At 39.1% G+C, this 14801-nt stretch overlaps 1 protein-coding gene across 3 annotated transcripts; it reads left to right on the forward strand.

Moving 5' to 3' along the window:
• Nucleotides 1-470: 470 nt before the first annotated feature.
• flot1a (flotillin 1a) lies at nucleotides 471-13626 on the forward strand. Of its 3 annotated transcripts, none has more exons than XM_050035637.1 (13): nucleotides 471-605; nucleotides 1071-1153; nucleotides 1494-1569; nucleotides 2584-2674; nucleotides 3155-3298; nucleotides 3506-3625; nucleotides 3950-4045; nucleotides 4304-4456; nucleotides 4574-4755; nucleotides 6613-6658; nucleotides 6872-7009; nucleotides 7529-7693; nucleotides 8129-13626. In XM_050035637.1, the coding sequence occupies exons 2-13, from the start codon at nucleotides 1111-1113 to the stop codon at nucleotides 8147-8149; spliced, it is 1275 nt and encodes a 424-aa protein (XP_049891594.1). In that variant the 5' UTR covers nucleotides 471-605; nucleotides 1071-1110; the 3' UTR covers nucleotides 8150-13626. The 3 variants fall into 3 exon arrangements, with proteins under 3 accessions (XP_049891594.1, XP_049891593.1, XP_049891595.1); XM_050035636.1 differs by having other exon boundaries at nucleotides 1090-1153; XM_050035638.1 differs by lacking the exons at nucleotides 471-605; nucleotides 1071-1153 and having other exon boundaries at nucleotides 1519-1569; nucleotides 2584-2965.
• Nucleotides 13627-14801: the final 1175 nt, after the last annotated feature.

Below are 14801 nucleotides of genomic sequence, written 5' to 3' on the forward strand. Positions count from 1 at the left end.
CTCAAATATTGCTTTACTTTACTTGTTATTAGAACTAATGCCAATAAATAACTTTCTATCTAATCTAGATCACTCTATGAGGACAGCAACTTCCCGTCACAACCGTATTACAAATTAGGCTAAATGTCAGCAAAACAGTTGCAATATGCAACATGTAGCCTAAGACAATAAAATGATTATTACAAACAATCGAACATTTTTTTCCGACCGCCGTGTTTCTGCATATATAACGTCAACTTGACAAGTCGTGTACTAAACCTTTCGCCGGGTTTCAGAGTTGTTATTTCGGTTCGGGGCGCGCTCACGTGAATTTTCCCAGTGGAGATCTAATATTTCCGATTATTCCGACAGCACTTGAACGCAGGGACATTTGTTGCAGTTACCCACCGCGCCACTAGATGGCAGACGCACACAGTGTGAATGATGGGCGTGCTCTATAAAAGCCGCTGAGCTGCAGTGTCTGTGTTGTACTGCATCAGCTGGTGTCTGACGAGAATAACCGTCACTGGGGACGAAATTAAATTAATTTTAACCGAGACATACCGCTACTTTTTGCCCCAAATTTAGTCTACTCTACCTAAACCACATCGCTCATATACTCATCGGTAAGTGTGCCACCATATTACGCCTCTATCCATAGTCATTCTCGACTGTAAACACAAATGTGGGAGCCATATCGATTGAGGTAAATTACAGGATAGACAGCTAGCCGCTATCAAAATACACAGAGTAATCCAAGACAGAATTTTTAAGCGTTACTGTCCCTCAGTGAGTGGCTCTAATGTGTGGGGTTTTCTGTTATTCATTTCTCACGGCTTTTCTTGTGGATTTTACTGCGCAATATTTGTGAAGGCTAAATTAGATATTAGCCCTGGTGGTCTGCCTGGTAGCTCCCATCATACCCCCCCCCCCCCCCCCCGCTTTAATTTTATTAATGGCAGTCCTAGAGTTACAGCATAAACTGGAAGTCATTTTTGAGGCTTTATTTAAAATAAGATAATAAAATTAATGTGCACATATAGTGGAAGTTCAAACAAGGTGGGACTTTGTGGCTCACTGTATTATTCCAGTACTTTCTTTGGCTTCCAGTTTGAAGGAGGATCAGCAAGCATGTTCTACACCTGTGGTCCCAACGAGGCTATGGTGGTGTCAGGTAAAATTATTTTTTCATCTTATGTATATAACACCATTACAAGGAGAGTATCATTTGTTAAATGAATTCCCATTAATGCAAAAGGTTGTCATTCCAAGGTGGACAAAATGTACATCAAGATCATAACATGTTTAAAAGGTCACAATTTTGCAACAAAGGTTATAACATAAGAATTACTCCTTACTACTGAACCAATTTTTGGATGAGTATCTAATTCTGAAATATTGCCAAACCAAAACACTTGAAAAACATGATGTTGCAATATTATGTTCATATCACTCAACCTTAGTCGTGAATGGAGTCTGATTTGAGGCTTTGCTCGGTGTCTCATCTCTCCCAGGGCTGTGTCGTTCTCCCCCACTGATGATACCTGGAGGCCGAGTGTTCGTCATCCCGTGCATCCAGAAGTTACAGAGGTTGGCAAACTGTCTGCCGATCTTTAATTTAATGCATGATGTTGCTGTTTTAACAGATAACTGAGTAACTTGACACTAAAGGATATTTTAATAAGAAGGTCATAAATCATACGATAGCAGATTTGCAATTATAGAGCCAGGATGACTGATGGACGCAGATTTAAATCAGTGCCCACCTGCCTTGTCTTCACTAAATGAAAATGATTAGTTACATCTATATATTGCCTAATAATGCAACACTTGTTTTCTTTTCTCCTATTTTTCATGAGTTAAGATACAAAATCAAATTCTTTTTCTCTGCACATAAAAGCCTAGTTCTCTAAATTCACAAATTTGTTTAAATCCGTGTTAGTGAGCACTTCTGCTTGTCCATCTACCTGGCAGGTGTTGCATATCAAGATGCTGATTAAACAGCGTGATTATTACATGGCTGTGCCTTGTGATAGTCATAATAATAGGAATAGGATAGAAATATCCACCAGAGCTGTTGTCTGTAAACTGAAGTACATCCAACTGATCTAGTGAGCCAGCCCAGCGTCTTTATCTGCAAGATGGTCTGAGATCAGCCATTGCTGCTGTTTGATCAGCATCTTGAGACACCACACCTGTCAGGCTGATGGATTATGTTGGCAAAGTGCTCACTTTTACCAACATTTAAAAGTCTCAAATCTGTCATTTCAACTCATGAAAGATAGGAGTGGAACAAAAGTGTTGCATTTACATTCTTGTCCGGTGTATGCAGCCTACAGGCGGGGCTGTCCAGGATACATTTGGATCTGCCAGGACACATGCTGCTCCTCCCACCTTAATTTCAGCTCATCATATGGCACCAGATTTAATGTTTTATTTGTCTGAGTGTAGCTGGCCCTAATCCTGTACCTGTAAAATCCTCAAGTGCACACAACTCAATACAAGCACAAAACGGAAATGACTGCACTTTAATGTATACCATTATAGCAGCTGATAATCCATCCATTATCATACTTTTCTTTGTCTCACCCTGCCTCTCTCCAGGATTTCCCTGAACACTCTGACTCTGAATGTGAAGAGCGATAAAGTGTACACCCGCCATGGGGTGCCCATCTCTGTCACTGGGATAGCCCAGGTCAGTGAGCATCACTGCAGAGGGACCAGCGGGCTACCCTACCAGTGAAGCAGGAGGAGGTTTCAGGGGGACAGGTCTAAAGTACTTAACAAATAGTTAATGTAGGTCATCAGAAGGAAAAAAACATCAGTTATTATCTTGACTAAACTGTATAATAAAGATGTAGCTGTAAGCTTTGTGTATCTGTTCAGTCAGGATACCCAACATGGCTCCTCCACATCTGAGTGTGACATCTACCCAGTGGTGGGAGAAGGACTCAGATCATGCATTCACATTTTTAATTGAGGAGAGGTACAAAACTATTAGCATCAAAATATAAAGTACCAATAGTAAAGGTACGTTTTTTTCAGAATGGCCCATTTCATATATAGTATATTAGATAGATGGATAGATATCTAGAAAATTATTTTTGGTTTGCATAAAACACCAGCTGCTGTTTTGTTAGACATGGGGAATGAAACGAGTCGCTGTCTCCCACAGATGAAGATCCAGGGTCAGAATAAACAGATGCTGGCCGCAGCATGCCAAATGTTCATGGGGAAGTCAGAGGCCGAGATCGCTCAGATCGCCTTGGAGACGCTGGAGGGCCACCAGCGGGCCATCATCGCCCACCTGACCGTCGAGGTAAGGATCTGATAGTTGTTTGTTTTCAGTAGTGGATATAGTGGAATTTAAATTCAGGGTTTAAAGTCCCAGTCAGTGATTAATAATTCAGTGAGTATTTGACAGACAGATTGCTAATAACACGGCTATAAAACATATCTATCGGTAACTTGTAATGTTTTGATCCGACCAAGACTTTGAGAGACAGCAAACATGTTCCTCTTACAGGAGATCTACAAGGACAGAAAGAAGTTCTCAGAGCAGGTTTTTAAGGTGGCTTCCTCTGACCTGGTCAACATGGGTATCAGCGTGGTCAGCTACACGCTCAAAGATGTTCACGATGACCAGGTAACCCCATATCTTCACACAAGTATTTTTAAGTCACTTTCAACAGTCAAATATTTTATAACATGGTTAAAATGTATAATTAATGTTTGATTTGATGTGTATTTGGTGGGTTCACTGGAGTTTCAACAAATTGATGACCATCTTAACTCCTGAATCATGAGATGAACATTTCTCACTTTGGCTTTTTTTATTTTTCTGTTAATAACAGAAAGAGCTGCCATAGCTACAGCATGTTACCATAAGATGAATTTTCTGTATCTTGTATCAATTCTGTCTTGAGTGACAAATGCTCATCTCACTTTAACATCTCTTTGTCGTCCTCAGGATTATCTGCATTCACTGGGGAAAGCTCGAACTGCCCAGGTTCAGAAAGACGCTCGCATTGGAGAGGCCAAGAACAAGAGAGATGCTGTGATCAGGGTGACATATATTTTATTGTCTCCATCCTCCAGGATATAGTTACTGCTATGAAAGTGTCTCATTTCAAAATGACCACCAGGCAGTAGTAGAGGTCGGATTATAGAGTAGACAATCACTCTGTTTTGCGCAATTACCAGTGATATTCGTCTAAACTTCTGTCTTTATTTTTAGCATCTTCATCCTGTTTAACCGGTTTTCAAGAGTTATTCCCATTGATCCCTATTTCCGTCATCTTTCTCTGTTTCTCTTTCTCTGCAGGAGGCCCATGCAATGCAGGAGAAAGTCTCGGCTCAGTACAAGAATGAGATCGACATGGCAAAGGCCCAGAGGGACTACGAGCTGAAGAAGGCAGCCTATGACATCGAGGTTAACACAAAGAAGGCGGAGTCAGAGATGGCCTATCAGCTGCAGGTACACAGGAGCGAACAAGAACTGTGTGATTACAATCAGTAACACATTAAGTGACTGGATCTAATATGTCATAACACTGAATAACAAAAGATTATATTTATGTACTGTATTTTCCAGGTAGCGAAGACGAAGCAGCGTATCGAGGAGGAGAGGATGCAGGTCCAGGTGGTCGAGCGGACGCAGCAAATCATGCTGCAGGAGCAGGAGATCACCCGCAGGGAGAAGGAGCTGGAGGCCAAGGTGAAGAAACCTGCAGAGGCTGAGAGGTACCGCCTGGAGAAACTGGCTGAGGCTCAGCGGTGAGTTGCAAGGCTCGTTGTCTTCTATCTGCTCTTCCCTATCTACAGTGTGGTGTTGTGAATAGGCAGACGGTTTTTCAGTTTTATTACCAGAGTTTAAGCCCCTGTCTTTGCAGTGCAGTGTCTCTGTTGATGTGACCTGAGGCAAGATACTGAATCCCTGTTTTATAGCTGACCTTTGTGGAGGATTGCAGGAGCTTTTATATTATAGCAATCTTCTATCTGTCACCTGCAAAAACTCCTTTTTTATGTTAGTATGAAGGCTTTCTACAACTATAGATGAGGCATTTCATGGTTTGGTAAGGTTAATTAACACCACAAGTGGAAGAAGTACTCAAATCTTTTACTTAAGAAAAAATAACGATACAACAGTCTACTTGTAACAGAAATACTTTCATTAGTGAAAGTCCTGCATTCAAAATTCGACTCGAAAAATACAAAAGTGCCAGCATAAAAAAAAATAATACTTAGAGTACCAAAAGGAAAAGTACTCATGATGCAGAATAACTAATTTCAGAATAATAATACTGTATTATTTGATTATACAACCCCAATTCCAAAAAGGTTTGGATCCTTATTGACCTATATTTGATTGAATACAGTACAACGACAAGATATTTAATGTTCAGACTGATGAACTTTATTGTTTTGTTTTGGATTTTTTTGTAAATATACACTTATTCAGAATTTGATGTCTTAAACATGTTCCAAAAAAGTTGGGGCAGGAGCAACAAAAGACTGTCAAATATGTGGAACGCTCAAAAAGCACCTAGACAGGTTTATTGGTAAGATTATAGTATCGTAACTGGGTATGAAAGCGGCATCCTCGTAAGGCTCAGCTAAGGATCGTCACTTTGTGAAAAACCTCGTGGGCAAACAGTCCCAACAGTTTAAGAACAACCTTTCTCAAAGCACTATTGCAAGAAATGTAGGGATTTTAACATCTATGGTGATGTAATACAGAACTAAACATGTCCCTGTCCCAACTTTTTTTGGAACATGTTGCAGGCATCAAATTCAAAATGAGTTTATGTTTATAAAAAACAATAAGGGTTAACAGTCTGAACATTAAATATCATATCTTTGTCCTGTATTCAATCAAAAATAGGTCAAAAAAGATTTGCAAATCATTGCATTCTGTTTTTATGTACAGTTGAAACAGTGTCCCAACATTTTTGGCACTGGGGTTGTAATCATTGATGCATTAATGTTTACATCACTTTGATGTTGCGGAAGGTGGGTATAATTCATGATACTTAATACTGTCAGGTAGCTTATTAATTCACCCCTGGGGACAAATTAAGTTTTACCTAATCTTAACCAATACAAATACGTAGTAACTAAAATGATCAATTAAATGAAGCGAAGTAAAACAAATTGCCTCCTGAAATTTGAGTAGTAGCAGTAGTAGAGTAGAGGTAAAAATTAGTGGAAAATGGAAAGAGTAAAGTACCTCAAAATTTTACTTTCAGTACAGTACTTAAGTAAATGTACTTAGAAAGTCACAACTTTTTGCAGCCACTGACAAACTGATTTAAAGTGAACAAACCCAGTGTATTGCAGTGACAGTGTGTGAAATCATGAAACAAAATACTGCTGAGGAAAGTACAGTATCTCGTGTTGTGCTGATTTTCTCAAAATTTGGTTACAGTTTGCATCACATCTGGATGGAAATCCAGTGTGAAGTCATTAAACATAATACTGTACTACTTTTGATGATTAGGTGAAAACAAAGATCAGACACAAGCCCTACCCCATGTTGTAATGTTCATGATGGTCCACTGTTGGCTCAGTCATCTACAGTTATTCTGTCTGCTCCCTGTCTGACTCTGCTATTCTCTCTCTCTCTCTGTCCAGTCTTAAGTTGATCATGGAGGCTGAGGCCGAAGCCGAATCCATCAGGGTGAGTCACAAAACACTACAGCTGCTTCCCAACTCAGCTGTCTTTGGGTTTCCAAATGGTTTAAAATGGAGATCATGCTGAATGTTGTGAAATATTGGTCTTATGCCCACAAGCGTTCTTGTTTTGTGTGAGTCTAATTCACAAAGTATCTCAGGAGTTGTGGGGCGGCGTTTTCTGGTAGAGTAACCCGTCCTCCTAACCTGTCTCCTTCAGATTAAAGGTGAGGCTGAGGCCTTTGCAGTGGAGGCCAAGGGTCGAGCTGAGGCGGAGCAGATGGCGAAGAAAGCGGAGGCCTTCCAGCAGTACAAGGATGGAGCCATGGTGGACATGCTGCTGGAGAAACTGCCTCTGGTAAACAGCTATTTATACCTGCAGCCCACTGTTATTGTATGCATCACTGCTGCATGGGGGTAGTTTGTTTTGGTTACAAATCCATACCTGGGCTCCACATATTGTCCTAATTTACAGTGCATTGTGTTTCCATTTTAGTGCACCTTTTACAAAAACTGGCGTGCATAAACTAAAATATAATCAAGTTATAATGTATTAAATAAAAAAAAAAATTAAAAAAAAGGTGCCTAGTCACAGCATAACTTTTCAGACACTTTGGATTTGAGAAAATTTATTGAATAATTCGCATTTTGTTATTCAAGAAGAAAGCATCACCTCAGAAAATATAACATGTATGGCTCCTGGCTAATTTAATTTAGTTTGGTTAATTTCATTCATTCGGTTCATCCAGTTTAACTGCTTGCCTTGCACGCTGTCATGTCTGGGTTTGTCAGAGTCACTTATTTGCTTCATGTTTCATCAGCCAATGAATGAGTTTGTAAAGGTTTCAACATTTTGGTCATATCTGTCTTCCACCAGATGGCAGAAGAGATCAGCAAGCCTCTGTGTGGAGCCAACAAGGTGACCATGGTGTCCAGTGGAGGAGGCGAGGTGGGTGCAGCCAAACTGTCAGGAGAGGTGCTGGACATCATGCTCCGCCTCCCCGAGGCCGTGGAGAAACTGACTGGAGTCAGCATCTCCCAGGTAACACATCCATATTAGATTCCGGTTTTCACTGGACTTGCTGTCTGTGGTCTGCTGATGCATGTCAAACGCATCATGGAGGATGCAAGAATATTTATCAAAGATGCACAGATTTTTTGTTTTTGCCAATATGTAGCCGGCAGAAGACGTTGCAGTCAAGTAGTAAAAAAAAAAAAGACTTGCTATGTCTTTTCCTAAACCTAAACCATAACCTCAATGGAAAACGTCATGATTCAGGGACACAAATCGTACAATAACGTGATTGCATGAAAATACTTGTTAAACTCATGCAAGATAGGCATATGGTTTTCATCAATGGCTAAATAAGTCAGCCCATTCTTCACCGTTATTATTGTAAATGATATATAATAAAAAAAACTCTCTCTCTCTCTCTCTCTCTCTTTCTTTCTCTTTCTCTTTCCCTCCATTCTGCAGGTGACCTCTAACACAGAGTGAAGTGAATCAACCAGTCTGGTTACCAGGCAGATCCATTCTTCTTTGCATGAGTCTGCTAATACTAATAACCTTTCTCCTCTGCTCTAATTTCTGTCTTACATCATCTGTATAGCCGTTTCCCCTCCTGTAGCTCTGTCGACATCTTACTGTGATGTTTCTGTGTTGTAACGTACACTTTTTTAATGTTTGTCTGTTTTTCGGTCACTGATACTGAGGTCTGTCTGGGCTAAAGTACTGTGCTCTGCTGGCTACAGTTACAGTTGCTATTCCAGTTTTTTGTTTTCATATAGTCCACTGATATTGCATTATAATCAGCATTAACAAAAAGCATTCAAATTACAAAACTTGCCACGTGTTTTCTTTTCAAGATTTAGGCCTTTTGATTTAATTTACATTGGCTTGACCGCATTTTAAAATGCAGCATAACAAGCAACAAATGTAACTGTAGCCTCTGTGTAACCTATAAGTTGTAAATGTTCACTTTGTCTTAACAGTGCTGTCTTTTCCTACCTTCTTCTTTCTGCACTGTCAAGTTTTGTGTGTCTGTGTCACACTAATGAGAAAGTCTGTGCCTGTGTTTATCCTAAATGTCTCCTCCATAACTGCCTGTTCACTGCCTTGCTGCCAAACCTTAAGTGCATCTTAACAAGAACGTTTAACACACATTCAAAAACTTAATTTACTAAAGCTACTAACATTACGAGACTGGACATTATTAGACCAACACCACAGCCTGTGGTTTTAGCATCACCCATTTCTCACCATGTGATTCTGACTGAACTCATCAAGGAAGAGTTATCATATCATCAATCCTTTAAAAGTCTTTAAACAGGGTTTCCACGGTTATGGAGAAGCTGGAAAAGTTATGGAACTCCAATGTCTTGTTTTTCAGGCCTGGAAAAGTCGTGAAATTAGTAAAATCGCTTAAAGTTTTGGAAGAGTCATGGAGTTAGTAAAATCATGGATAGTTTTGGAAAAGTCATGGAAAATAAAATCAAATAAAAATTCATTGTTACAGTAATCTTTTGCGGATAACCTTCCACATAATGTAGCATAATGGCGAATGAAGGAAGAAGCTTCTTGGATGAGAGGGGAGACGTCTTCAAGCACTTATGATTACCATGACCTGAATGACTGAGAATCTTCACCGACATAATGGCGAATGTTTTTTCTGTAGCTGTTGATGTAACAAAGCTCTTATATGCGCCGTTGCATGACATTTTGCTCGCCCTCCATGTTTGGCAGCTAGCAGGAAATGTTTTTGAATAGAATAATGTGGTGCCAGTGTGATCTGACATGGCAGGTAATGAATCCCAAAGTTTTCATACTGATGCCCCATTTATACTTTTTAAATTATACCGCATTTTTGAAAATGCATGGGCAGCCAAGGGCGTTCAATTGTCACGTGCCAGTGCACACTTTGCTTTCATGTTTACTGCTCTGAAAATAGAGCGTGGTAGTTCGAAGGTGCAGAGCATTCTTTTTTCCGAACAAATTAACCAATGGGCTAACCAAACTGTCGGCTGTCACTCCCCCACTCTGGGAGCTCTACTGCTCCCTGTCCACAGAATTATAGTAATAATAATATAATTAACATTTGGAGTAAAGTGTACTACACAGATCTGTTCATGTCATATGTTGTGAATGGCCATGAAAATGTGTGGGAACCCTGTTTAAAGTTGTCATGGATGGTTGCAAATTAACAGGTAATCAAAATTGTAATCTGTAAATCTGATGCCTTTCTCAATCAACACTAACATCTTCTGATCTTGTCCTGCTTAATCAGGGTTAACATTTTGAGGATTCTGGGAAAATAAATTACTTAAGGACCCTTTGCTTAAGGCATACCACTATAAAACAACATCAAATATTTAAACCCTGTGCAGGAGCCCCATACCACAATTATCTAAATTACTGTATGCAAAACTATTAGCAAATGTTGTGCAGGTTCACTAACCCATCTTTAGCTCACTAACTTACGCTTACTAACCATTTCCGCACTAAACATGTCTGTTCTCTAACTGATAGTTTGATATCTATCATCAGAGCAATGCAATGATCACTTCAGACCTCACAGCCCTTTCTACTGGATGCTTACAGTGTTGGCAATTCAGGAAATTCGGCTCAATTTACTCTGAACCTCAGTGTATGTCTATCTAGACAACAGAATATAGTACGTACAATTTTTGAATATAAAATCGGATGTTACAAGAGAATGTGAAAGCTTTTGATTTAAAGTTCATGATCGAGCAAAATGAGAATTTATAATTTATTGTCATACTCTGATGCTGTAATGACCACCATGGTTAAAGTCCCTTATCTCCGTCCATCATTAACAGTAGGTTTACAGGTCAGGACACTTGAACAAAACAGATGTAGGCTAAAACAAGAGCTTGACCGTGGATCTTTTGGTTCAGGTTCACTTGAGATTTTGCCACCTTGCTGCCCAGTAATACACACACTCTACTAGATGTATACCTAAAGTAAAGCAGTACTGTTTGTGTTATTATGACAAGCCATGTAGCAGCTCTCATAAAAGTGTAGCTTGTGGAAGTAAAGGGAAATGTGGTGTAAAGTATAGCTTTAGCCTTCTATTGTAGCAATTGGAATACTACAGTGTCATTTTGAGATAACTGTATTGAAATGCTGAACTATGTATCATTATTATTATTTTTTTTTATGAGAGCCTAACATGAAGAGGTATGCAGATGCTGAACAGTCAGTGAGATTACTCATTGTCAGATGATGCCAGCGTTTACTGCAGGGAAAGGGAAAGGCTTTGATCAGATTGGTGGTCAGATATGGACAAAATAAGACGTTGGATCATTTATTTATTTTCTTCACCTCACTCTAGTCAATCTTGCTGTATTGTGTACTTATTCAACTTATTTATTATTATGATAAAGTTAATACCAAACAAGCCATTGTAAGGAATTGAAAATCTCTTGCACAGTAATTTCTCATCTTGGAGTCAGTGCACCCAGAATGAGCTAACTTTGAGTATTGGTTCCTAAAAATAGTTCCAGCTTGCCTTATACCATAACCCTATCCTACTGTCACCCTCCACCTATAACCTCTGGGGCTGGGTATTCAAAACATGTTTTATCTTTTGTTGTATTAGCATAAAAAGAAAACATTAAAGGGACCCCCCACACACACCACACACACACACACACACACACACACACACACACACACACACACACACACAAAAACATAAAAATACATACTTTTCGTCTTACCTGTAGTGCTACTTATTTATCTAGACATTTTAGTGAGTTGCCAATTGTTGGAGATATTGGCTGTAGAGATGTCAGCCTTCTCTCCAATATAACGGACCTAGATGGCACTCAGCTTGGGGTGCTCAAAGCGCCAGAAAAAGGGTTAGAAAACTCAACACCCGTGTCTCTTACCAGAGATCATGACCTGCTCACTCAAGATAATCCACAGACCTTTTTGTGAGCAGTTTCATGTAGGAACTATATTGTCTCTTTCTATTACCATGCAGAAGGAAGTGTGCATCTACTCATTAGCCCTTTTTAGATAGGAATTGTGCAAATTTGCAGGAAAGCCCAATCAATCTTTTTTCAGCATTGACAGTTTAAAAACAAAATCGGGGAGTGCAGCAAAATGCCGCCTACCTACTTTTGTTTAAATACAGAATGCACCTTTTTCGGGGCAATGGGGGGTGTGAGCAAGTAACAAAACCTGTAGCTCAGCGTGTGACGTAAACAGTGACGTTGGAGGAAAGCCGCGGCTAGTCAGTCCGTCTGCAATTCTCTCGTAAGTCGGCCCATTCTTCACCGTTCCCGTCATCTGACGGTTAATGGCCTCTTAATTTGCAAGTGCAAGGAGGGCGCACAGTTCCTTGTCTCCCCAGTTGCTCATCTTTACAGTGTCTGTCAGGTTTGCGTTTCCCTCTTGCTACTAGCTGCTCGCTAATTCCTGCTATCAGCGTTTCCTGTTTATCCACCGCCAGTGGGTCGCACGTCATCAACAGCTTCTCCCACAAGTCTTCAACAGCCCCTCCCGTTGCGGAAAGCCGCCTCGGTCTGTTTAAACTAAAAGGTTTCCACCAATATGACTACCCTACGAGGCGGAAAATTGGGCACCTCGGATCAACTCGCTAATCCGGCCCTGTGTGTCTAAACACTCGCAGCTTGCCGGCAAAACGGCCCAACATTTGCGGAAAATCTGGCAGTGTAAAAGGGGCTATTGACAAGAGGCTCCTGCTCTTGACAGTGCAGTGCATGAGAACGTTAGTGGTGTCCTCCTCGGTTGAGGTGTAACGTTAGCTAGCTAAATGGTACTGGTTGAGCTAGCAGTAGATGCGCACTTCTTTCGGCGTGATGATACAGTTGGTGTAGTTGGATAGAAATAAAGTAGTTCCTATAGATTGCACTACATGAAAGAGGAAAGATATATATTTTGGTATTTTTTAAGAATCTTACAATAAAAACATTGATTGCTTTTCTTTAAAATTAGAAAATTAATTGCATGTTTGGTTTTGTTTGTCTGAGCTGTATGACAGCAATGACTTTAGCCAACAATGGTCATTTCTTTTCCCTCGATGGTACCCAACCTGAACACCTCATTATATGTCTGTTTGTGACTTTGTTCTCTGCACTGTTGATTACAGTACAGCCAAATGTATTAAAATGGCTTTCTGAAGGTACGTTTTATTTATTTGAAGGTTAGTACTACTGTTTAAATGCATGCATCTACCTGTCACACTTTAACTGCAATTTAATCTTGGAAAACACATTTTCAGTCAGGATGCTGTATGCTACTTTACTGTGGAATCACCAAAGTAGGAGGAGATGGATCGGATAGTTATAGAAAAGGAAATGTATCTTGGTACCTCTGTGATATTTAAAGTGTAATGATACTCAAAGTTACACTACGTATGGATATAGATGTATTTCTATAGTATATACTGTATATTTGATATTTACAGGATCAGTGTAGCACTGTTGGTTTCCCAAGTCGCCATTAAGAACTCTACTAACTCACTAACAGCAGTGTTTTATTATAAACGTATTTAAGCTACAATCAGTATAGTAGAGTTTTCTGTATTATTTCAACTCACTAGTGAAGTTCTGCCAAGGAAGATACCACTTTGTTGCTTTTTAATTAGTGTCTGTGCACTTTAAGAAATTTGTGTCTGTAGGAAAATGTTATTCTGCAAACCTGTACACAATAAAGTTGTCATTAAATTGCAAAAGGGAAACCATGTATATCCTTTACTGTTTGTGAAAACAGAATGATTATATCCTGTATTTTACTGCTATGTGTTACTTATAAATCTTTACTCCTGTATTATTTCTGTTTACACATCTTATTTGTGCATGTTTTTTGACTGATTTGCTCCACTATTTGTTTTGCATCACTGGATAAGTTGTGTTGCTTTTGAATAGTCAGTTAGTCAACAACAAAAAAAGGACCCTATGAAGAAGCTGCATGAGGAAGTCCTAATAAACTTTTTTTCTTCTCAATACTTTTAAGGTTTTCCTTTTATTGATCTGTCATAATATATTGATGTTGATTTTAGGTATCTGGTTTACACTTTGACATCACTGGGAGCTGCATTTTTCTCCTGTTTGCACTAAGCTACGGTGCCTTACCTAACAAATGACTTGCTGGTGTAGTTGTACCTGTTGCATCTCAATTTATTTGTATTTCAAACTAGCAACCATCTTAACAACCCTGGTGCTCACCCTGATGCTAAAACCATGATAAATGTTTGTTGATAGATGTTTGCTGACATTTTCTGTGACAAACTCCAGCTGATGTGGAGTAGGCCTAAGTTAAATACTAGGGCCCGACCGATATGGATATTTTGGGGGCCGATGCTGATTCCGATATTATGGAATAAAAAATTCCGATAACAGATATATCGGCCGATTAAATTTTTACGTTTTTCAATTTAAAAAACCCTGAAATACCTGTTTTTGATGGCTTATATATAGTTCAAACACTCGTTACAAAGATATAAATTGAAGGAAGAACATTTTACTATTTTCAAATACTTTTATGATCAGAAATTGTGTGGAACAAGCAGCATATGAACAATTTGAACACAAAATAAATCAAAAACATGATGTGCAAAAAGGCAGTAAACCTCTGGGAAATAAAATAATCATGCAACTTTTGGCCGATTGCCGATTATTCTCTAATGGCTATAATCGGCAGATTAAATCGGTCGGGCCCTATTAAATACAAATGGAATACAGTGTTTTGGAGTAACTAGTTACATGTAAATTAAATAGCAAAATAAATGTAAATGTTATCAGTTACAGTGATGGGAAAAATACGGAATTACAGTTACTAATCAAAATGTCGGTGGTGCAGATGGGTTAATTCTGAATATATTATTTTTTGGTAAAAAGTTTATATACAGAATACAACATTACTGCTTCATATATTTTTGCCCTGCAGTAATGCCTTCTTTTGGCATAGCTTATTTTAATAGATTTGTCACCTTTATTGCCCAGTTTAAACATTTGTTAGAAAAGTAATCAAAAAGTAATCAAATGTAATTAGTTACATTACTCTGATAAAATAGTTAAAACAATTACATTACTTTTACTGATGGAAAAGAATAACAGTGATTGAATATTGTGGATGCAACAACAGTGCAGCCATGGTGACT

This window comes from Epinephelus moara, chromosome 22, assembly GCF_006386435.1.
Source record: "Epinephelus moara isolate mb chromosome 22, YSFRI_EMoa_1.0, whole genome shotgun sequence".
Classification (NCBI taxonomy): Eukaryota; Metazoa; Chordata; class Actinopteri; order Perciformes; family Serranidae; genus Epinephelus; species Epinephelus moara.

Excerpts from the sequence above, each read along its gene's own strand:
- flot1a (XM_050035637.1), top strand. The coding sequence starts at position 1,111 with ATGTTCTACACCTGTGGTCCCAACGAGGCTATGGTGGTGTCAG. Across the intron at positions 1,570-2,583 it reads TGCATCCAGAAGTTACAGAG|GATTTCCCTGAACACTCTGA; the intron begins GTTGGCAAACTG and ends GCCTCTCTCCAG. Across the intron at positions 3,299-3,505 it reads TCGCCCACCTGACCGTCGAG|GAGATCTACAAGGACAGAAA; the intron begins GTAAGGATCTGA and ends TTCCTCTTACAG.